The 22,997-nt window shown below is 36.5% G+C and overlaps 1 protein-coding gene across 4 annotated transcripts in view; it reads left to right on the forward strand.

Annotated features, from left to right (window-relative positions):
• STAT4 (signal transducer and activator of transcription 4) overlaps positions 1-22,997 on the forward strand; it is a 112,310-nt gene that overhangs the window by 54,142 nt on the left and 35,171 nt on the right. For all 4 annotated transcript variants that reach the window (XM_072742825.1, XM_072742823.1, XM_026002642.2 and 1 more), the window contains exons 4-7: positions 16,340-16,438; positions 18,512-18,604; positions 19,704-19,782; positions 21,926-22,011. In XM_072742825.1, the coding sequence (XP_072598926.1) occupies positions 16,340-16,438; positions 18,512-18,604; positions 19,704-19,782; positions 21,926-22,011 (357 nt within the window). The remainder of the gene's footprint in view (positions 1-16,339; positions 16,439-18,511; positions 18,605-19,703; positions 19,783-21,925; positions 22,012-22,997) is intronic.

Consider the following 22,997-nt stretch of genomic DNA (forward strand, 5'->3'; position numbering starts at 1 on the left):
ATTATCAATGCAATGGAAAAGCGGATACATTTTGACATACAGGATGTGCTCTGAATTTTATTTTTTTAGAGTGTGTGTAAATATACGTAAATATACACACAGAGGAAATAAGCTAAATGGATATGTCAAAATATTGACATTGGTTATCTCCAGATGTTGTGATTATGGGTGATTTTATTTTCTTACTGAGTTTTCCACTTTAAATTTTTCTTCAAAGGGTATTTTGTCTCTGCAATCAGAGAAAAACACAAATGACCTTTGTTTAATGACCGAGTGTGATCTTACCAGCATCCCACTTGATTCTCACAACCTAGGAGAGAAAAGGTACAGATTTTATGGGGGAGGAAATCAAGGCTCAAGAGAGGTAACACAGGGGTTTTTTTTGTTTTTTAATGTCATAGTTAATGGCAAGACTCGGGTAAAATCCTGACTTCTGACCTCAAATCCTGAGGACTTTCCAGGGCATTCTTCTGGGTAAACCATGTCTCTCCATAAAGGCCTTGTACAAATGCTGCTGGTTTAGCATGTCAAGTGATCAAGGCCCTGAGGCAATAACATATAGTAACCCATACAGCCTAACAGGATTTTGCATCCAAGATGATAGGAGAAAGTGACTAGAATTAGCTCTAACTGATCAAGGAACTAAGGGAATGAGATCATACATTTTGCTAGAAGCTGGAAGTGGAAATAGTCCTGAAAGCCAGAGCTGGTCACCAAGAGACAAATTTTACCTGGTTAGCATCTTTTCTAGAGGTGCTCTGAGAGAAAAAGCTACTTTAAGCATAAAGGTGTTAGTGTGGCTTGCATTTTAGGCCACTCTAAAGACCACTTTTCAAGTGTCGCCCTGGGTATCTATAAACCAACAGTAGGATTCATTGTTTTAGAAATGCATCTGTGACCTGGCCTTATATTCACGGTTGAGTTATAGATCATTTGTGCACTCACTTTCCATTATTTATGAACTATTAGCAATTTTTCTGTTTCCATTTCTCTCAGGTGCTGGTTAAGTTGTAGTAATACCTCCGCTACAGTTGTAAAGAGATTGTGGATTTTTGTTCAATGGAAAATGTACAGGGACACTTTGAGGGCTGCTTTGTAAATGTCAACCTTCTTCAGAGACGGTTTTATTTTTTCGGATTGGAATGATTTTTCCACTTCTTGCTTTAGGAGTTTTAATTTTCTAAGTTTTGCACAATATGTAAATTAATATAAGTTTTTACTAATGGAATTTTTATTATAAGAATAGTTTGAAAACGTTTTCCAATTGCTTAATAACGCAAATCTTTGTAAATACTCAAACAACAATGAAAAGTCTAAGAAGAAACTAAAAATCCCCTGAAATTCCATCAAAATAAGATAATCACCATGAACATTTTGGTCACTGTCTTTTCATGCTTTTACTGAATACACACAAGTGATTTACCATAAATTCGGTATTATACGTGCAGCCTTTTTATTGCAAACTTTTTTTCTTTTTTCTCTTATTTCCATCCATGCCATCACCCCCAAGGATATCATTGTTAATCAATGTGTGCTCGTCCATACCTGTACTTGATTACTTAAATAAAATAGGAAAATGTACAATTTATCCCCATATATATTGTCTGTCTTTATGGAGTTTTATAAGTGGGGAAGTCAAGATTTTTGTCATTTGCAAAAATGAAGTTTTGTTACTTTCCGAAGTTTCCATCAGAGAAGCCTCTAGATTTTAACGGTAGCAAACGGTCTGTGGAGTGGCTGTGCCACAGTTTATTGAGCCATTCCCGTTAGGTGAGCAAGCACTTTGCTTCCAGTTTTTCTCTATCATAAACAGTGTCGTAACAAACAACCTTGTGCATGCATTCTTACGGGCTAGTGCTTGTCTTTTTATGGGATAGATTCCTAGAAATGGGCTTGCTAGTCAAAGGCATAAGGACTTAAATTTTTAGGTGATAGTGTCAGATTGCTTTCCAAAATAGGTTATAAAGTTGACATCAGTAAAGTGTATGAGGATATGAGGACCCTCTCTCCCCATCTCCATTAGCAGTAGGTATTTTATTCATTTTCATTTTTGCCTCCCTGATTGTTGAGAAATAATCTCTCTTACTATCTTACTTTTGCTTTTCTCTGACTGAGGTTGGGCATCCTTTCTCAAATTTATTAGTTCTTTGGATGTGCTCTTTTGTCAGTCTCTTATTTACTTCTAGTAGGCTTTCTCATCAATTTCAAAGGATTCTTTATATATTAGAAATAAACCCATGCTCATATAGTCAATCTTTGACAAAGGAGGCAAAAAGATACAGTGGAGAAAAGATAGTCTTTTTTTTTTTTTTATAAACGGTGCTGGGGAAACTGGACAGCTACACACAAAAGAATGAAACTGGACCACTTTCTTACACCACACACGAAAATACAAAATGTATACAAGACCTAAATGTGAGACCTGAAACCATAAAATTCTGAGAAGAGAACATAGGCAGTAATTTCTTTGGCATCAACTGTAGAAACATTTTTCTAGATATGTTTCCTGAGGCAAGGGAAACAAAAACAAATTAAACTATTGGGACTACATTAAAATAAAAATCTTTTCAGCAAGGAAACCATCAACCAGGGAACCTACTGAATAGAAAAAGATGCTTGTAAATGATAAATCTGACAAGGGGTTAATATCAAAAATATATAAAGAACTTACAAAACTCAACACCAAAAAACCAAATAAATCCAATTTAAAAATGGGCAGAGGACCAGAATAGACATGTTTCCAAAGAAGATATGCAGATGACCAACAGATACATTGAAAAGATGCTCAGCATCACTAATCAGGGAAATGCAAGTCAAAACCACAATGAGATGTCACCTCACACCTGTCAAGAAACAACAAATGTTCATGAGGATGTGGAGAAAAAGAAATCCTTGTGCAGTGTTAGTGAGAATGTAATTTGGTGCAGCCACAATGGAAAACAGTCCGGAGGTTGCTCAAAAAATTAAAATTAGAAGTGTGATATAATCCAGTAATATTGCTACTGGATATTTACCCAAAGAGAATAAAAACACTAATTCAAAAAGATGTATGCACCCCTTTGTTTATTGCAGCATTATTTTTAATAGCCAGGATATGGATGCATCCCAAGTGTCCATCCATAGAAGAATGGATAAAGAAAATGTGGTATAAATATACAATGAAATATTACTCAACCATGGAAAACAATTGAGATCTTGCCATTTGCAATAGGGTATAATGTTAAGTGAAATAAGTCAAAGAAAGACAAATACTGTATGATTTTGTTCTTATGTGGAATTTAAGAAACAAAAAAGAAAATGAACAAAAGACAAAAAACCAGACTCTTAAATACAAATAAACTGATGGTTGCCAAAGGGAAAGTGTGTGTGTGTGTGTGTGTGTGTGTGTGTGTGTGTGTATGAGGGTGTTGAAATAGATAGAGTACATTTATTGTGATGAGTGCTGGAAAATACACAGAATTGTTGAAACGTACCGTACACTTGAAACTAATATAACACTATGCTAATTATGCTTTAATAAAAAATTTTAATATTTAAAAAAATATCTTTCATGTAAAATAGCTCTTTCATATGATTTATTGATATTTTTCTCAGACTACCATGTGTCTTTTGGCTTTATGACATATTTTTCCATACAAAAAGTTTTCAAATGTAGTGAAAAATTCATCTTTTTGAATATAGTTTCTGGGGATCCTGCCATTGCTAAAAATCTCCCAACTCTTAAATTATACATGTTTTCCTAAATTTTACTCTAACATTTTTTTTTTAATTAAGACTTCAGTCTAGATAGAATTATTCATAGAGAAATCCAGCTTTTTTCTTCTGGATTGATAAGCAAGTATACCAGCAAGATTTTTTTAAGTAATCATTTTCCCCCACTGAACTGAAATACCACCTTTCATATTTTAATTTTCACAAATGATAATTTTCCATCACTCTCTGGTGTGTTCTGCTAATTAGTTAAATGTCAGTAGTATTGATTATAATGTGTATTTATGAATTAGAAATGTACTACCCAAAAAAAAAAAAAAAAACAAATGTACTACCCTTCATAGTATACGTCAGTATCCTGTATGGGAAATCCTCCTCCCTCTAACTTGGAGACCGTGACCTGGTGGTTGATTGGAAGCACACACGCTGGTGTCAAATTGAATCCTGGCTTCAAGTTGCTGAACATCTCATTATCTCAGTTTACCTATCTGTAAATTGGGATAATCCTGTGTATCACAGTTGTTGTGAAGATTAAATGAAGCAAAACATAAAACACTTAGAAAATTTCCTGACATATTTTAAGCACTAAAAAACTAGCTTTTGCAGTTTTTTAACTGTTGTGCAACATTTCTTTCATTTTAAAGTTATTGACGCTTCCCTCCAACCCAAACTCTCTGAAAGCAACTCTTGGGAGTCTAACTTAAATTGCATTAAATATATGTATTCATTTTGGGACAATTAACATTTTTATACTATATATCACACCCTGGAATTCTGTTTTATTTATCCTATGTTATGTTTTTAATTTATCCCCTTTTAGATCTTGATTAAATTCTTCAATATGATGCTAGTTTAACTCATATGAGTTGAACCTTTCTTGTTGAATTTACTCCTAAGTTTTAAAAAATATTTTTCATATTATTCTGATTGTAGCATTTTCCCCATTTCCTGTTATAGAGAGTTATGGCCAGTGTAGGGGGAAAAAAAAAAAAACATGTCATCTTGATTATGCATTCTAGACTTTTATTAGAGTCTCTTGTTTTTGCTGTACATACAGTTATTTACTCAGCAAGAGAGATGTGTGATGCCTTCCTTACCAAGATTTACACTTAATATTCCATTTTCCTGTCTTTATACTTTTGTCTTAATACTCTGTAATTAGGATAATGATGTGTCCTTGTTATCACAAGAGTACAGGTGAAAGGGTGACCAAAGGATATCATTAGACATAAGCACAGGACACTGATTCCTTTACCATCAATAAAAGATGTCTTACCTTACAGAAAGCAGGAGCCTCAGCTTGGGTGTGAACCCCCATGCCCTGGGGGACAACCCTTATGGTTCAAGTCTCCCCAAAGCAGCCTCACTATCTGTCAACCAAGTGAGAATCCCATCAGGCCTTTGAGAAGCAAAGTTGCCATCTCTGGCAAGATTTCATATCTGCTATCCTCTTCCAAGCAATCTCAAGACTCCAGTTTCATCTTTCTGGCTACTGGGGACACATGACTAACAAAATCTCCAGAAGGATTTAAAGAGAGAGGCCTGGGGGTACCTGAGGGGCTTAGTCAGTTATGCATCCAGCTCTTGATTTGGACTTAGGTCATGATTTCAGGGCTGAGAGATTAAGCCTCCACCCCAGGCTCTGTGCTGGACATGGAGCCTGCTTAAGATTCTCTCTCCCTCTTCTTCTGTCCCTCTTGCCGTCTCTAACAACAACAACAACAACAACAACAAAAAGACATAGGCCTTTACCAACATAGAGGTTGAATAATAGGCTTTTTCTGTTATTATCTCAGGAGGAGATTATCGTAATTTATTCACCCCACCGATGATCATTCAGCATGCATTATGAAGTTCCTACAAGGTGACAGCTATTTCCAGATTAGTCTTGAAGAAGAACAATCCCTGCTTTTTGACAGATGCAGAGTCTAGATGGGGAATCAGATATAGAAATAAATCATGGAAATGCTGTGTGAGATGTTTTATAACACAAGTAGGTACCAGGATGTGCACAGGATCCTCCTTACCTCCTTTCCTTCCTTTCAAGCTAACAAGTGAGCTTGTATTGTTTTCAGGGCTGCTAGAAAAAGACATGTCTCTGGATCATTATTATTCATTGCAAAAGCAGTAGTCTGAGCTTCATGACCATTTGTATCGGTTCCCCATGTACCCTGAGTTGCTAGGGTGATGCAGTGGGCTCCTCAGAGGTGTCTGCACACTCAGTGGATTGTGTTACAGGAGAAGAATACTGAACTTCAGGAATTCACTATTCTGATAGGTAGGGAAAGCAAGCCTGCCCTTCACCTGGGCTCAGTGGGGAGACTTTACCTCATTTAAGTTTGCTTGCTACAAATACAAATCTGAAAAATGAGTAAAGAATGGTCTGGGTCTTGCACTCTTGCCATATCCAGCAAGATCGTGCAGGGGACACCCAGGGTCCATGGCAGATTGCCTCTCTCTAAAGTAACTATAACTGCCAGAGGTATTAAGACCTCAGTTGTCTCAGGAAGTGATTGAATAATTTTGTAATCAAACACATGCTCCTTTTCTGTTGGTTGCTTTGTTTTTACCACTGCAGCTAGCTATCTTGAGGTTCCATAAAGAATGGTTAGTCCTTGAACAGATTTATCATAGAAAGTATTATAATTTCCAGGGAAAAATAAAATTAAGTGCATCTGTGGCTCAAGGGTTTTGGTTAAATTAAGGGGGAGTACATTTTTTTAAAGGCAGTAATGATTTGGTAAGGTCATAAATTAAATAAAATGCACCTAGATTTGAAGGGTTTCTTCTCCCTCACTTCCTAGTTCTATGACTTTTCAGAAAAGACATAGCCCTGAGCTTCCTAATATGTACCTTGCAGGCTATTGTCAGTATTAAAAACAAAGCTTGTAAAGCCCCTTGCATATAATAGGTGGTCGGCAAATGGCAGGTTCCATTATTATTATTATGTTCAAATATATAAATGGTAAGTGGAGTTTGTTAACGTCTACCTTGTGTTCTTGCTGTCATTTTGAGTTAAGCAGTTCATTTATCTCTTAATTCCAAAGCTGTGAATTGCCAAGGAGCATTGAATTTTGGTCGTCATAATGATCTACTAGGCGCCAAACTCTCTTTTCCTCCTTTCAAAGTTTCAAAGCCAACATTCATCTTTTACAAAAACCTTTGCCTAAATCAAGCAAAGAGAAAGATCTTATATGAAGAATGTACATATAATTTATCACTTCGTGTTTAGTTTTAATTTTAAAAATGACACATGCTTGATTATTTTAAAAATTCTAGTAATGCCAGATACCTGGGTGGCTGAGCAGTTGAGCGTCTGCCTTTGGCTCAGGTCGTGATCCCGGGGTCCTGGGATCGAGTCCTGCATCAGGCTCCCCATTTTGCTTTAATTCACTACATTTTAAAAATAGGTAGAGGAGCCAAAAGAAATATAGTTAGAAAATATAAGGGAAAAAACAACTTTTCTTATTATAGTAGCAGCAGTGAGTTTAATGATTGGGTGATTTTAGGCATAAAAATGAGACTTTATAGCCTTGACTTTCCAGACAAACTACAAAGTATGTATATATATAAACTCTAAGTATATATAAAATAGTTACCAAAAAAATACATAAATAAGATAAAATAGTTGCTATTCTTTAATTCACTGGGGAGCCTGCTTCTCCCTCTTCCTATGTCTCTACCTCTCTCTGTGTGTCTCTTATGAATGAATAAATAAAATCTTTAAAAAAAATTCTAATAATGCTGAAGAATTGAGGTAAAAGTGAAAATTTCCATCCCCCCCTTCCCATTTCCCCAAGGATAATCATTAATGACAGTTTGATGTCTTCCTGCCGAGTTTTTTCCTATGCCTAGATAGTGTGGTGTTCTTTTCTTCCAAAGATGGCATGAATTATGCTCAAGTGAAAGCATTATATCCTTATTATTATTCTAATTGCTAGCTTGTGGGTTTTTTTTTATTCAAAGAAGCTTTTATGTATTTATGTGCATGCAAAAGTTAGTCCTAAAGAGATGACAGGAAAGTCCCTACAGCCTATTGTCCTGAAAGCCCCAAATACATAGTCTTCCTTTTTCTGGAGCTTATATTCATGTAAATGCATTTCCTAGAACATAACTCAGTCTTCATTGTCTTTATAACCAGTCTTTTCTTTCATTTCTGTGAAACCAACTGGAAGATTTTCATCTTCTATTTGGCCATTTGTGAGCTTTAAACTCTCCTAACACCCCCAAGAGGCAACAAAGAAAACTCCATATGTTAATAGAAAGTAAGTAGAACTAAGGCATTAATCATTTCTATCCGTGGAGACTCTCTACCTCATGCTTTATCAAGAAAATCTATGTGGTGACGAGAGGATTTAAGGCTGACTGAGCAAGAAAGGCAGGTAAATTCTATTCATTTGAAATTTGATCACTCCTGGCCAGAGAAATAGCATAAGGATAAGTGAGAATTGTGGCTTCCATAAGATGATTTTAAAAATAGGCTTGATTTTTCTGGAGCTGCCTTGAGTTTACAGAAAAACTGAGCGGGAAGCACAAAGAGTTCCCATCATTCCCTCAGCCTCCCTCCCCCCTGCCAGAAGTCCCCCTGCATTAGCATCTTGTGCTCTCCGTGGTGCCTTTGTTCCGATGGAGGAATCAATAATACAGTGTTAAAGTCTGTGATTTACCTTAGGGCTGACTGTACGGCCAGGTATCCGCCACTGCAGCCTCTACAGAAGAGGCCCTGTGCCCTAAGAGCCCCCCCCCCGCGTGCTCCCTGTGCATCTCTCCCTCAGTCCCTGCCCCCCAACTCTGGGCAACCACTGATGCTTTCACTGTCTCCGTAGTACAGACACAGCCTTTTCATATTGGCTTCTTTCATTCAGCAATGGTTTCCTCTTTGTGTAGCTCGACAGCTCATTTCATTTTACCACTGAGTCCTATTCCGTCCTAGAGATGTACCATTTTGTTTATCCATTCACTATTGATGGACATCTTGGTTGCTTCCAAGTTTTGATAATTAGGAGTAAAATCGCTAGACACATTTGTATGCTAGTTTTTGTGTGAACATAAGTTTTTAATTCACGTGGGTAAATACCTAGGAGCCTGACTGCTGGATTGAATGGTAGGAGTATGTTTGACTTTGTGAGGAACTGCCAAACTATCTGCCAAAGTGGCTCTACCATTTGAAAGCTCCCATTGCACCACACCCTCATTGGTGTTTGGTGTAGCATGTGTTTTGGATTTAACCTTTCCAAAAGATAGTGTAGTGGTGTCTCATGGTGGCTTCAATTACCATAAAGGATAATTGTCTTCTAAGTCTCTTAGACAGGTCATTCTACATCTAAATCAACCTTAAGATGACCAGATCAGCTCTTGCTCAAATTACTGGGTTTTTCCCCATCCTAGACTTGCTCTTATGATTCTCATGAGGAAATACTAGGTAGAAACCATTATGAAAAATCATGTGCTCAGAATAAAGGGAAAGAAATAGTAAAAGGCTGATGCTGAGAGAGCATATTGTCAAGTAGAAACTGGCCAGTGTGTTTTGGGCAAGGATAAAAATAATCAAACAGCAGTATTTGGGAGGATAAAAGGGGAGAGAGCTAATTGGCAACCAGAAGTGTGCATATTGCCAATAAAAATGTGAATGAAAACATTTTACTCCGTAATTGGAGACGACTGTGTCACATCCCAGAGACACCATAAAAGAAGAAGTGTCAACATTTCGGTGTAGTATGGTTGTGAGTAGTTAAAAACAATGAGAAGTCACCTGTGGGGAGAAGAGCTGGTGTAGCAGAGGCAGGGGGTGCCCTCCTATATCCCCTTGGGCCTCATCATTTTCGTTCAATGTTCTGAAATGCCAGCATCTACATTTCTTTTGCTTCAGGGCTAATGAAGACTACAGTTGGTGTAAACATACTCCATTTCCCAAAACCCTTGGATTGATAGCTCTGTCACATGTTCTACACTGCCTCCCAGCCCATGTTAGACAATGACTTGATAACACCCCCTCTATTGGATGCCTTCTTTTCTTCGTCTCACTTATCCTCCCTCCCATAACTGTGTTTTTGGGATCAACTCCCAATTACACTTTTTGTACACTTTTTGTTGGTTACATGTTTCTTCAGAATCCCACGTCCCCATTGACTACTATTGACTCCCTCATTCAAGACTCCTCTGAAATTTGTCCTGGGACCCATCACTTTCATCCTGCAGTTGCCAAGTCCCGGCAGCCAGAAAGCAACATCTGATCATTCTTGCACAGTGCAGAGGAAATTAATTAAATATAGTGTTGACTGTTCCTCATGTGTTTGCATTTTAAAGGGGACCCTTGGAGAAATAACTCAGAAGAGTGAATGTCTAGTTGCAAAATCTGATTCTGTGCCACCTGAGTGGAGGAGATTATTTTGAGCAAGACTTCTCATATCCTTTACCTCTGATTCTGGTACTCCTTGGACCATTTGGGAGAAAAAAACAGATGAACTAGTCACTAAGTGACAAGTCAAAATTAGAAATCAGATGGAAGGGCAGGAGAAGAATTTGAAGGAAAGCCAAAGAAGTTAGCATAAAGTAGCAAAAAAAGAATAAAACAGCTTATTTATCAATTCTAAGACATCTTTTTTAGCATTTTAATCTCTGAAATGAAAATGCTTCTTCTAATCAATAGCATCTCTTACTTATTGTTGTCAGGTGACAAATGCAATGTCATTGTTGTTGCCTATGATGTGAAATTGGGTCACAGCTATTTGTGTTGTCACTTCGGTTGAATAATGTGCACTGTCGGCGTAGCATATGTTGAGTTTAATTGCTGTTTAAAGTGTCATCAATATAATACTGATTTAAGACTGAAACGAAAAGCTATCATGTATGCAGAATGGGATGGGAACAAATCAACAGGGTATAAATTTGATATTTGTTAAGCAAATTATTTGTCATTGGATGGATGATCCTAAATTCCATATTTTCATGGAAAGGAACAGTAAAGTCCTTTATAGGATGTAAGAAAGGAAGAAAGATGCACACAGGCAGAAGAAATTGTGTTATATTTTATTACTGAGATTCATGCAAAAGGATTGCCTATCATACACAAAGCAGTAGTGGCAAGAGAAATTGCCAGATTCCTCACAATAGGTGAATGAAATCTCCGTGCAATAGGAAACTTGAGTAAATGAATCATGTGTTGCAAGGAACTATGTGTAAGATGTATGATATCTATTTGTCAGAAACTTCCTCCTGATTTGGAACAGAATGCATTTAACTTCCACTATGCCATGAAGGAAAAAGTTAAATATGTGCTTAATCAAATAGGTAATGCCTGGGATGGGAATTTGTTTTCTTTGATGAGACTTAATATTACACTGTCAACACAAAAGGATCTTTCGAGTCTGAGTTTGAGTTATGGCAAGCAGTATGTCCCTGTAATCTTATAACTGCCAATTGCTGAAGTTACTGCCATATTTAATTTAATTTAAACAATGTCTAAGAATAAGAACTTCTTCAAAGATATTATTAGGAGTGGATCCAAAGAGTACGGGTAGTGGTTGAGCTGATAGAGGACTGGTTAGAAGGCTTCTGGAATAGACTCCCAGGAACCTACTCTATATTCTGGTCCTCAGTGATTTTATGGACATATTTCTGAACACTTAAATAATAATTTCATCTAAAAGTATAATGATATGGTTGTTAATCATGATGGCATGATAGGCCACTATGATCCCTCAGTGTTTCTGTCAACAAACCATATAAGGACCATTTGCAGACGGATTGTGAATCTGAGTCCTCGTTCTTGTCTGAAAATTTTCTACTAAGAACTTCTGATAAGATCAAGAAAGTGCCAGCATCAAAATTTACAGAATGGAGACAGTAGTTGTGCACACTTTAAAGATTTTTTAAAATTTATTTATGATAGAGAGAAAGAGAGAGAGAGAGGCAGAGACACAGGCAGAGGGATAAGCGGGCTCCATGCCGGGAGCCCGATGCAGGACTCAGTCCCGGGACTCCAGGATCACGCCCTGGGCCGAAGGCAGGCCCCAAACCACTGAGCCACCCAGGGATCCCCAGTTGTGCACACTTTAAAGAAATGCTGCATCACCGACATTCTTGACATCCTAGAGGACATTATTTTATTGAAAAATATGAATGCCAAAGACTCTAAGTTGAAGAGATTCAAAAAATTTTAATTCTAAATATGTGAAGAGGTTTTGGAATGCATTAACCAATTTACTTCATATGTATTTACCCTTTTTGTAATACACAGTACTGATATGTGATTTTTTAAAAAAAAATTTTAAAGATTTATTTATTTATTCATGAGACACACAGAGAGAGAGAGAGAGGCAGAGACATAGGCAGAAGGAGAAGCAGGCTCCATGTGGGGAGCCCGAAGTGGGAGTCCATCCCAGGACCCAGGGATCACACCCTGAGCCAAAGGCAGCTGCTCAACCACTGAGCCCCCCAGATGCCCCTGATATGTGATTTTAAGTATTATATCTCTGTAGAAATAAATCCAGTTCTTTCCATAAGTATGAAATAAAAATTCCAAGTGATAAAAAAGCATTATGTCATAGTTTATATTTTTGTTTCAAAGCTAAGAGCATCATTAAAGTTCAGTTCACAGAAATGGAAGGTTTGACTCACTTGTAATATATAAGTCTGAATGTGTATGACAGCACCACAAGGAGAAAAATCCACAGAATAGATTTTAATGTGCCTCTTTCAATAACTGATAAAATTAACTAGGGAAAAAAATCCACAAGGATGCAGAAATTTGAACAAAGCAATGAACAAACTGGGGTTAATGATCCTGTAGAAGACATTTTGCACTGAACAACTGCTTCTCCACAAGCTTACAAGAGGTCCATCTGCTGGGCCACAAAGCAATTCTCAGCAAATTCTAAGTGGCTGAAGTCACTCAGAACATAATCTCTGATTAGAATTTTTAAATCTATTAAAAAAGGGAATCCCTGGGTGGCGCAGCAGTTTGGCGCCTGCCTTTGGCCCAGGGCTCGATCCTGGAGACCTGGGATCGAATCCCACATCGGGCTCCCGGTGCTTGCAGCCTGCTTCTCCCTCTGCCTATGTCTCTGCCTCTCTCTCTCTCTCTCTCTCTCTCTGACTATGATAAATAAATTTTAAAAAAATAATAAATCTATTAAAAAAAAAAAACAGTTAAGGGGCACCTGGGTTGCTCAGTTGGTTAAGCATCTGACTCTTGGTTTCTGCTCAGGTCATGATCTCTGAGTCTTGAGATGGAGCCCCACATTGGGCTCCATGCTGGGCATGGAGCCTGCTTAAGATTCTCTCTCTCTCTCCCTCTGCTCTTAACCCCCCACTTGCATGCTCTCTCTCCTTCAAATAAAAAAATAAAATAAAATAAAAAGCTTTTTAAAAAAATCAGTTAAAAAACAGATAAGTAGAAAACCCTTATGTTTGGAAATTAACCAATACATTTCTAAATAAGACTTAGGATGAAGGTAAAATTTCTGATGCAAGTTAGATGTTAGAAAAGGGAGAAAAATGTTATCAATATTCATACAAGATATGATTTGTGTATATAGAAAATTCAAGATAGTCTACATATAAATTGTTAGAATTGTTAAGAGATATTAAAAACTCATTATTAGGGACACCTGGATGGCTCAGAGGTTAAGCGCCTGCCTTCAGCCCAGGGCATGATCCTGGAGTCCTGGGATCGAGTCCCATGTCGGGCTCCCTGCATGGAGCCTGCTTCTCCCTCTGCCTGTGTCTCTGCCTCTCTCTGTGTCTCTCATGAATAAATAAATCTTAAAAAAAAAAACTCATTATTAGAGTCAAGAGTTTAGCAAAGTTGATAGTTTCAAAATCAATAAATGGAAGTCAAATATATTTCTACATGCAGCAAAAACAATTGGGAAAGAAAGATAACATTTATTCTGTTATCAAAATACCAATTATATGGAAATAAACCTAATAAAAAATAGGTAAGATCCCTATAGATAATTATAATGCTTAATAGAGAGGCATTAAAGAAGACCCAAATAAATAGATTAGAACATAATTATAAAGAATGCTAAGTCTCCCAAATGTATCTAAAGATACCATGCCATTCAAATTCTCAACGTGGCTATATGTGTGCAGGTTGACAAGGTAGTTCTCAAAATTTATAGGGACATGCAAAGAAAGCTATTCTCCTTGACTTCAAAACTTATTATAAAGCTCTAATATTTAAAATAAGCTGTTGACAAAACAGAGATAGAATTCTAAGATGGAGTGAAGTTCAGAAGCAAACACATCCACGCGTGGACACATGATTTATGAAAGAACTGGCCCAATAGAGCATGGTGAAAAAGCAGAATGTTCAATAAATACTCTTAGAACTGAGTATCTGTATAGAAAAATGTGAAAAAAAAAGAAAAGTGTGAAAAGGACCTCATATTATTAACAAACTCCAAGCGAATTACAACGAAAGACAACATTATAAAGGCTTAACAGAGGAAAAAAGCTCCATGACTGCAGGTTAGGGCAAGATTTCATAAGTCATAAAAAGCATTAACTATAAATGGAATAATTAATAAGTTTGACTTCACTTAAAAACTTCCATACACTGCCTCTTGGGAAAAGATAAATCACCAATGTACTAACCATACATGAGACAGACACACAAAATGTGCAGTTTTTCTCTCTCTGACATTCTCTTCCTCCCACCAACATACACTCAAGGGTGTTGTTTTGGTTTGCTTTGGTTTGGTTTTGATTTTGGTTGCCTTTTTTTTTTTTTTTTGAGGTCCATATACGTGATAACTGAAAGGTGAACATGAGTACATCTTTGATATTTACAAAAATAAAAAGCACCAATTTGGTTTTTAATCTGTAATGATCAATTTTCCTTAAGAAGTTTTTGTCTCGTACATTTAAGTGTAAGGGACTAAGTCAGGAAAATGCAAAAAGGAAGTGAAAAGATAGCTTAGATGAACACAGTGGTGCTCCTGTGCATGAGGAAAAGCTGAATCAAAGGGAAGGTAAACAGTGCAAGTAGGAAAGGAAAATGAAAATGTGCACAATGAGGCTGAGAAGCATTGAAAGAAAATATCTGAATGATCATGGAAAAGCTCCTATAATGGTGAGAAACACAAGGACGAATAATGGTGATTTTCGGGGTCTTAGAGGAACTCCAGCTCTTGGACAGGAAGAGGAGTTTTCAAGTTTATGTGAGCAACAGAGCCTCCAAAGGAGCCCTAGAAGAAGCCATTTATTTTTAACAATGGAGTATTTTAAAATAAAGGCAAAATGAGGAAACGTTTTTCTTGGGAAGTTGATAGGAAGGTATATGGAAAACACCAGTAGATCAGAGAATTAACAACAGGAACAAATTCCAACGAGACAGAATCTGAAATTGTCAGCATGCAGAAATGGGAAATTTGGTGTATCTGCTCAATAAATAGGATCATTTGGATTTCTTTACCTCATGAGCTTCTGTCAATTCACGTCTGTTTTTTCTTTTGGAGCTCTCTGACTTAAGAGGGAAAAAAAGAGTTTTGAAGGCTGTAGAATATGGAAGAGTAGGAACTCAGGAACTTGGTATTTACCCTAGTTTTACAAATACAAGTCCTAATGAATGTGCATCATCTAAGAAAATTGTGGCAGCAGTGAAGGTCATAAAAATGTTTACAACCTCATTGCTTCCATTGAAAGACCCTTTAGTTTGTTCAATCTGTATAATCTTCCTTTTGATTAATTGTTAATTTTCCACTTTATGGATTGTTACTTTATTTTTTCAGTTATCGACCCTTTTGACCATTTCAGAGATAATTAGCATGTCCTTCAGAAAGGAGGGTAGAGGGAAACTAAATAGTGTATTTGTCTACATTTATTAAGCTCCTGTTAACCCTGGTTTGGAAAAGGTCTATTGATAAAGAAGTTTAACACTACTGACTAAAATGATGGTATTGTTGGAATTAGTCCTATAAACTCAGAAAACTCAAATACCTACAGGGTCCTGGCAGGTAGGTAAATTAGTGCCTGGGTTACTCAGTGGTGGGCACGATGGCAGCTGTGGGTGGACATGCTCCTTCTGAAGGGGTTATGATATTTAACTTACGCAGCATATCTAGTGGCTGAATTAAACCCATGGGCTGCCAGTGCAGCATCCTTAGGGGTGATAAAAAATGTATATGCCTTGATGTGATAAAAATATAATTCCTGAAATGTGTGATAGTCTTATTCCAGCAAATTCACGTAGTTAAAAGCTAGTCAACATGAACACCACCAAAGAGGGGCTGAAAGAGTGCTTTAAGCATACCATAAAGTACAAAGCGAACAAGTGGACAGCTGGGGCCACCCTGGTTCATAATTTGCAAAGAAGCAACTCTTTTACCTAAAACTTACCCTAAATAAATGGATCTTCTTGGGTGTGTGTTCAGGGCCTTTCCTACAGAGGTGTTCAAGAATTATTTTTAATTACTAAAATGATTTTTGAAGAGAGAGCAATATGCTACATAGGAGTTTCATTCCCAATACAGGTTTCTGTGGCTTTAGAGTGGATTGTGGAAAAAGTCCCAAATAATTTCATATATTTATTGGGAGATTATTTTTGATTTGTAAGTAGTGATGTTCTCCTATGATGTATATAGTTGAGCTTTTATGTTTGTTTTTGCTCACTTTTCTTCAGGGAAAATTTCATGGAAATCCAATGCATGTAGCTGTGGTCATTTCAAATTGTTTAAGGGAAGAGAGGAGAATATTGGCTGCAGCCAACATGCCTGTTCAGGTAATATTTTCTGAACTTGTGGTCTTGTTATGACCCTGAACTCAATTTTTTTGAAACATTCTTTTCTTCCCAGCCAGCTCCTTCTACCTATGTTAATGGTGCCTCCATCCTTCCAAGCACTTGGAGTCAAGGTCTTAGGATCATCTCTGAGTAATTCCTTTTCTCTCCCTTCATCCTGAGATAATTACCAAGTCTTTCTAGAGTTTGTTTCTGGAATCCTATCTATACATTCTTCTGTTTCCATTGGTCACACTCTTGGTCCATGGTCTTAAAATAACATATATAGTTAACTTCCCCCTAGCTGAATTCCTAACTACAATTTGGACTTTGTTTCCCTCAGCATGTTTATCCTCGGGGAATGACCTTGCTCAAAACCTTCCATGGCTTCTGATTTCCTACCCCACAAGTCCAAAACTACTCCACACCCAAAATGTTATCTTATAGAAATTCCATAAATACTTGCTTGTTGATTGTTTCAATGTATTTTACCCTGCCATATTTTAGATTATATGTTGTCACACTATCCTAAATGAATTCAGAGCCCCCATTAAAGACAAATAGATGAATCATTGAAGTTTTGGGTAATACTTTTTCAGTTAATCCTTATAAAAAGGAAAGAGTATGTAAGTAATCGATTTTTCAGATGAAGTCCTCCATAATTTAGCAGATCACACCACTATATTTATTTTTAAAGGTCCAAGAAAATATCTTTTTTTTTTTAGCTGTTAAAAATCTTTAGGCTTAGTTATGTCAGGTTGTGATTGTTTTTGGAGAAGTATGAAATTTTAACAATTTGTTCTTCATTTTTTTAGGTGAAGGATCGTATCATTTTTATTTGATTTAAATTCTAAAGTATAGTGCTTCTATAATAAAGATAGTTTGATTTAGTGCTTTTTAGGTAAAAATTAAGATGCTGTTACTACTAATATGTGATATTCTCACATATATCCTCTTATCTCCAGTCATTTGAGAGAGAGAGAGAGAGAGAGAGAGTGTGTGTGTGTGTGTGTGTGTGTGTGTGTGTGTGGTGTCTTCAAATGTCAGATAGCAGTCAAATTAGAAGCTACAAATAATCTGCCAGTACCACATGCTACCACAAGAGAAGCAATGGTTTGTGATTTTCAAACCTTCAAACCAATACACAAATATGTGGAAATATATATATATATATGAAATAAGAGAGAGGGATTTTATATTTTTTCCAATCTGAAGAGTGTGGTGTAGTTGAAAGAACATTTGATTGACCGCCAAGCACATTGTTTCTACTTGAGGGTCTTTCACTGATTTGCTCAGTCAAGTCGTCCGCCTTTCTAACCATGCAGAGCTCCTCACTGAACTCTAAGGTAGAGGGGTTGCCGACTTTCTAACTCTCATCTGGGTATCGATGTAGCTTGATACCTAAGGACACAGTCAGTGTCTCTATATCTAAAAACACTCAATGTTAGATTATTTGAATGACCAAGAAATGGTGCTTGGAAGAGTTGGTTAGAGTTTCTATTTAACCAGACTAACATTTTAAAATATTCTTTGGTAAACTCCCTTTGTTCCAGTTCCAGTTGTAAAAGTAAGTCTCATTCTAGCAGATTCAACATCCCTAATCCTGAATTTAAGTCCAGTCTAATGTAGTTTCACTATGCTCATTTTTAAATTACGTGTATTCATTTTATAGAATTACAAAAGTAACATAGGTCTGGTATAGAAAATTAAGAAAAGAAGGCTAAGCCATAAAATCATCTGTAATTTCACTTACATAATGATAATGTTTTGGTATGTATGTTCTTCCAGTCATATGTACTTGAGTTTACTTGTCTAGACATATATCCATATATTTATACATACACATATGTATATATATGGAAGATGGTTCATAAATATATGTTTTTATAATTTGCTCTATTTCTTAACAACTTAATTCCACTTTAAATGTCATTAAATATTTTTCTAAAGTATACTTTTTAATGGCTGTATGGTATTCCATATCATATGAATTCAAACCTCAGTTCAAGGTATACTACATTTATCATAAACTTCTTTTATTAGCATCATTGAAATATTAAGACATTCTTTTTCCAGGGACCTCTGGAGAAATCTTTACAAAGTTCTTCAGTTTCAGAAAGGCAGAGGAATGTGGAGCACAAAGTAGCTGCCATTAAAAATAGCGTGCAGGTAAGTGATCTCATAGGCCCCTAGCAAGGCTCGCCACCACCCCCATACATCTAGCTGTGCACCTTTTTCTTATAGACCCAAAGTTAGTCCATACAGAAATCGTAGGGCAATTTGATAATCAGTATCTCTCACACACTATGTTCATATTATGAACGATTTCTTTGAGGGGAGCTTTTCAGATTCAATTTACTGGAGACTGGGCCTACTCCACCAAACCTGAGGCCTCTAAACCTTTGCATCCGTAAGTCTCTATCTTCATCTGTAAAAGTGAGGGTGACCCCCAGCACAGGATTGTTGTGAGGACTACATGAGGTGATAGAAGAAAAGCCTTTAGCCCAGATCTTGGCACTTAATGTCTGTTATGTCTGAACACAGAGAGAACACTGGGTCTGGAGAAGAGCAAATTGAAATCTCAAAACAGAAACAGACAGGACACGTAGAGGAAGCATATAGATATTTTTCTAAGAAATAGGGAGGAAAAACGTAGACTGAATTGCCATAAACTACAGCAGACTAGAATAGAGACTTTAAGTGAGAAGATAGTTGGTACATTAATACAGTTATATGGAACTCAAAGGGAAAACGTATCCATATTCTCAAGCAACAAAAGATATTAGTAATCTCTAATGAGATTTCTCATTTAGTACCAAATGACACATAAGAGGCAAGATGCTGAAAGATTTCCAAATAATCAGGAAAAGCAAATGGAAGAGCAAATTTAGTATGGTTCTTCTAGTGCTAGTCAACCTTCATGGGCATAGCTCTTTAGAAATGTAGTTTCTATACAGTTAGGCCAGGATGTGATGGGAGGCTGGAAGCGCCAAACCGTGCATTTTGAAATACTGATGGGGACGCCCGGGTGGCTCAGTGGTTGAGCATCTGCCTTAGGCTCCAGGCATGACCCCGGGCTCCCAGGACCGAGACCCGTGTCAGGCTCCCCATGGGGAGCCTGCTTCTCCCTCTGCCTGTGTCTCTGCCTCTGTCTTTGTGTCTGTCATGAATAAATAAATAAAATCTTTTTTTAAGAAAAAGAATTACTGATGATGATGTTTCACTGACATGCTTAATTAGAACAGAGTATGTTTTCTTTTGCAAAAAGATGACAGAACAAGACACCAAATATTTAGAAGACCTACAAGATGAATTTGACTACAGGTATAAAACAATCCAGACAATGGGTAAGCTTTTATTTTGTCTATAATTCTACTTAGGGACATAAAGACAACATGACTAGAATTTCCTCTTCACTGACAAAATTGATAAATTGACCTACTTCTCTAAGTGAAGTGCATTTGTTTTTGTTTTGAAGAGATAGTGCAGGAGTATTGTGAGTCCTCCTTTTCTCTCAATATAAATATAAATATAAATATATATACATATACATATTACCAACCAATTTAAAATAAATTATAAAGCTCATGAGAAGTCACTCCTACTTTGGCACGCATCTTCAAAACCTAAAAACATTCTCCTATAGAATCAAAATATCATTATCATGCCCAACGGAAGTAATGATAGTTGCCTAGTATGATCAGGAAATTACTAATGTCATCCCTAGGTGAGTTTTTTAATATAATTTTTAAGATTGTAAATAGAAATGTGAGGCGCCTGGCTGGTTCAGTCAATAGAGCCCACAATTCTTGATCTCAGGTTCATGAGTTTAAGCCCCACACTGGCGTAGAGCATCCTTTAATAAATAATAATAATTTAAAAAATTGTAAGTAGAAATGTGATTCACTGTAGGAAATTTGGAAAATAGACAAAAGCATTAAAAAATAAAGTCACACAAAATTCCACTAAAATTCCAGATAAACGCTGTCAAAATGTTAGTTTATCTCCTTCCAGCTTTTTCCCTATATGTTCAAATACATATATATCTAGTTGCAAAAAAAATTTGAGATAATCCTTTACATAGTTTTGTGTATTGCATTCTAAAGTATTAAGTATTTTCCCAAATCATAAAAAATGTTCAGACATAATTTCAGTAATTGTATAAATGACAAAATGACACTGCAATTATTTGTCTTTTTGTGGTTGAACATTGAGTTTGTTTACAATTAGATGGAGCTTTTTTAAATGGAAAGAAAGAGAAAAAAGTAATGGAAAGGAAGAATGAGAATATTTACAAGGCCTACAATTTACAAGTAACAGGATTGATCATTTGAAGTTTGTTGCCATTAGTGGGACAACAGAGAAATTCCAATTAGTCTAGATTAGTTAATAGGGTTGTACCAATGTTAATTCACTGGCTTCGATAATTGTGCTATGCTTCTGTAAGAAATTAAAGGAAGCTGGATAAAGGACAAATGGGAACTATTTTTGCAACTCTTTTGTAATTCTAAAATTATTTTAAAATAATTAAAAAAACAAACTGGATAGAAATCTTTTATTTACAGAAGCGTCTTTAATCGTTGAAATGTTAGTTTAGGATTTATCTGGAAGGAAATGGATGATTAACTTTCATCTCAGATTTAAAAGCGGGGATGTTAGGATAGGAATCTTGTTTGGCATAGATTAGGAATGATTTGTTCTCCTGGCCCCTTCAGGATGTATTGACTTCAGTGAAATGATACTTAAAATATTCAGAGTTGCAGGACACTCCTAGACAGCAGTGGTTGGTATAGACAATCACTTGCTATAAACCAATAAAGTTAAATGTTCAAGTTAAATAATATACCGTTTATTGCACGTCTCCCATTTAAGAAGATAAACTATTTGGGGTTTTATCAGTCAGAAATTTTTCTTACTTTGTACTTCTAGTTTTATTGTGAGGCCAGCCCATTTTGCAAAGGAAAAAAAAAAAAAAAGGAAAGCAAAGGATTTAGTCTTTATTAATTCATGAGACTAAGTAGATAAAACTGTGATCCTTCCAGGCAGTTTTCCGTAATTCCTGGATAAAAAGTAGAGTGGGAACACGTGGGTAAAGGGGTCAGCAGGAGTCAAATATGATTTAGTAATAGGCACAAAGACAGGCTCCTTTCCTTTCCTACTTGGGCCATCCCATTAAGGGTTGTCATCAACGTAGAAGTATCTAAAAAGGAGTGCATTTCAAAAATATTTTTACCTCTGTCCCCATCCCAGAAAAAACCATGGTGTGAAGAATGGTCTTGTGTCAAGGTCTGTAAGGTAGAAAGCTCCTCCCTGGCTTGCTTGGAAGTGATCTTTCCTGGCAAATGAGCAGATAGGGACTTACTCTCAAGCTCATCTCCAAAGGCCGTATTTAGGCTCTTGTAGTTTAGGATTTAAGGATGGGGTTGCAGCAGACGGACAGAGAGCTTTGCCTTGGAGAAGACTCTACATCTTATCTCTTTTCCTTCACAGATCAGGGGGACAAGAACAACGCCCTAATGAATCAGGAAGTTTTGACTCTGCAAGAAATGCTTAACAGTCTCGACTTCAAGAGAAAGGTTAGTGAAGAACTTTAATTTGACCTTTTGCCTATCTTTCTCCTTTTCCTATATTTGCTGCTCCTACTGAAAAGAGTCAAGCTTTTGGATTCATTCAGTTCTATTTGAGCTGAATGAATAAATGGCAATGTTTCTAGGAAGAGTGCCATCCTGTTTGCCATGCTTCTCTTCCTAAGTTTACAAAGCTGGCCCTCTGTAGAGTTTATCTTGTTTATGCAGTACATTCACTGTAGCTACCATTAATTCCAAGGAGAACATTTTACCCAGTTTTTATTTACCACAATCTCAGACGTGACTGTTTTAGTTTCTGTACTTAATATGTTGATGTGGGTTCTGCTACACATGTACAATTAAAATATTACTTGATGGCTACTAAAATTTTACTAGAAAAATTTTACCAGTTTCCACTCTGAAAAATGGCCTCATGCTAAATAATTTCATAGATTGCAGGGTAGTTCATTGACAACTGAACACGTTCAATCTAATCTCCTTTCAAGGAAAGGAAATTTTTTGTGGCTCAATGAAATATTTTAAAAGAGGAGAAACATTTCTATTTCAACTTTCTCTATCTCCTTGAAAATAAATGCAATTGAAATTTGAGCAGTCACTGATAAATCAAGTGTTTATTTCTAAAAGCTCAGCTTCATTTTTTTGTGCAGAAATTTGTGTGAGCACAAATAAATGTAAAATTTATTTTCACCCTACATTATAAGCTTTAACAGTTAGATATCAGATTTTAAACATGCAAATATTTAATCAAGATGAACTAGTGGGGATCCCTGAGTGGCGCAGCGGTTTAGCGCCTGCCTTTGGCCCAGGGCGTGATCCTGGAGACCCGGGATTGAATCCCACATCGGGCTCCCGGTGCATGGAGCCTGCTTCTCCCTCTGCCTGTGTCTCTGCCTCTCTCTCTCTCTCTCTCTGTGACTATCATAAATAAATAAATAAATAAATAAATAAATAAATAAATAAATAAATAAAATGAA

The sequence above is a fragment of the Vulpes vulpes genome, chromosome 16 (assembly GCF_048418805.1).
Source record: "Vulpes vulpes isolate BD-2025 chromosome 16, VulVul3, whole genome shotgun sequence".
NCBI lineage: Eukaryota > Metazoa > Chordata > Mammalia > Carnivora > Canidae > Vulpes > Vulpes vulpes.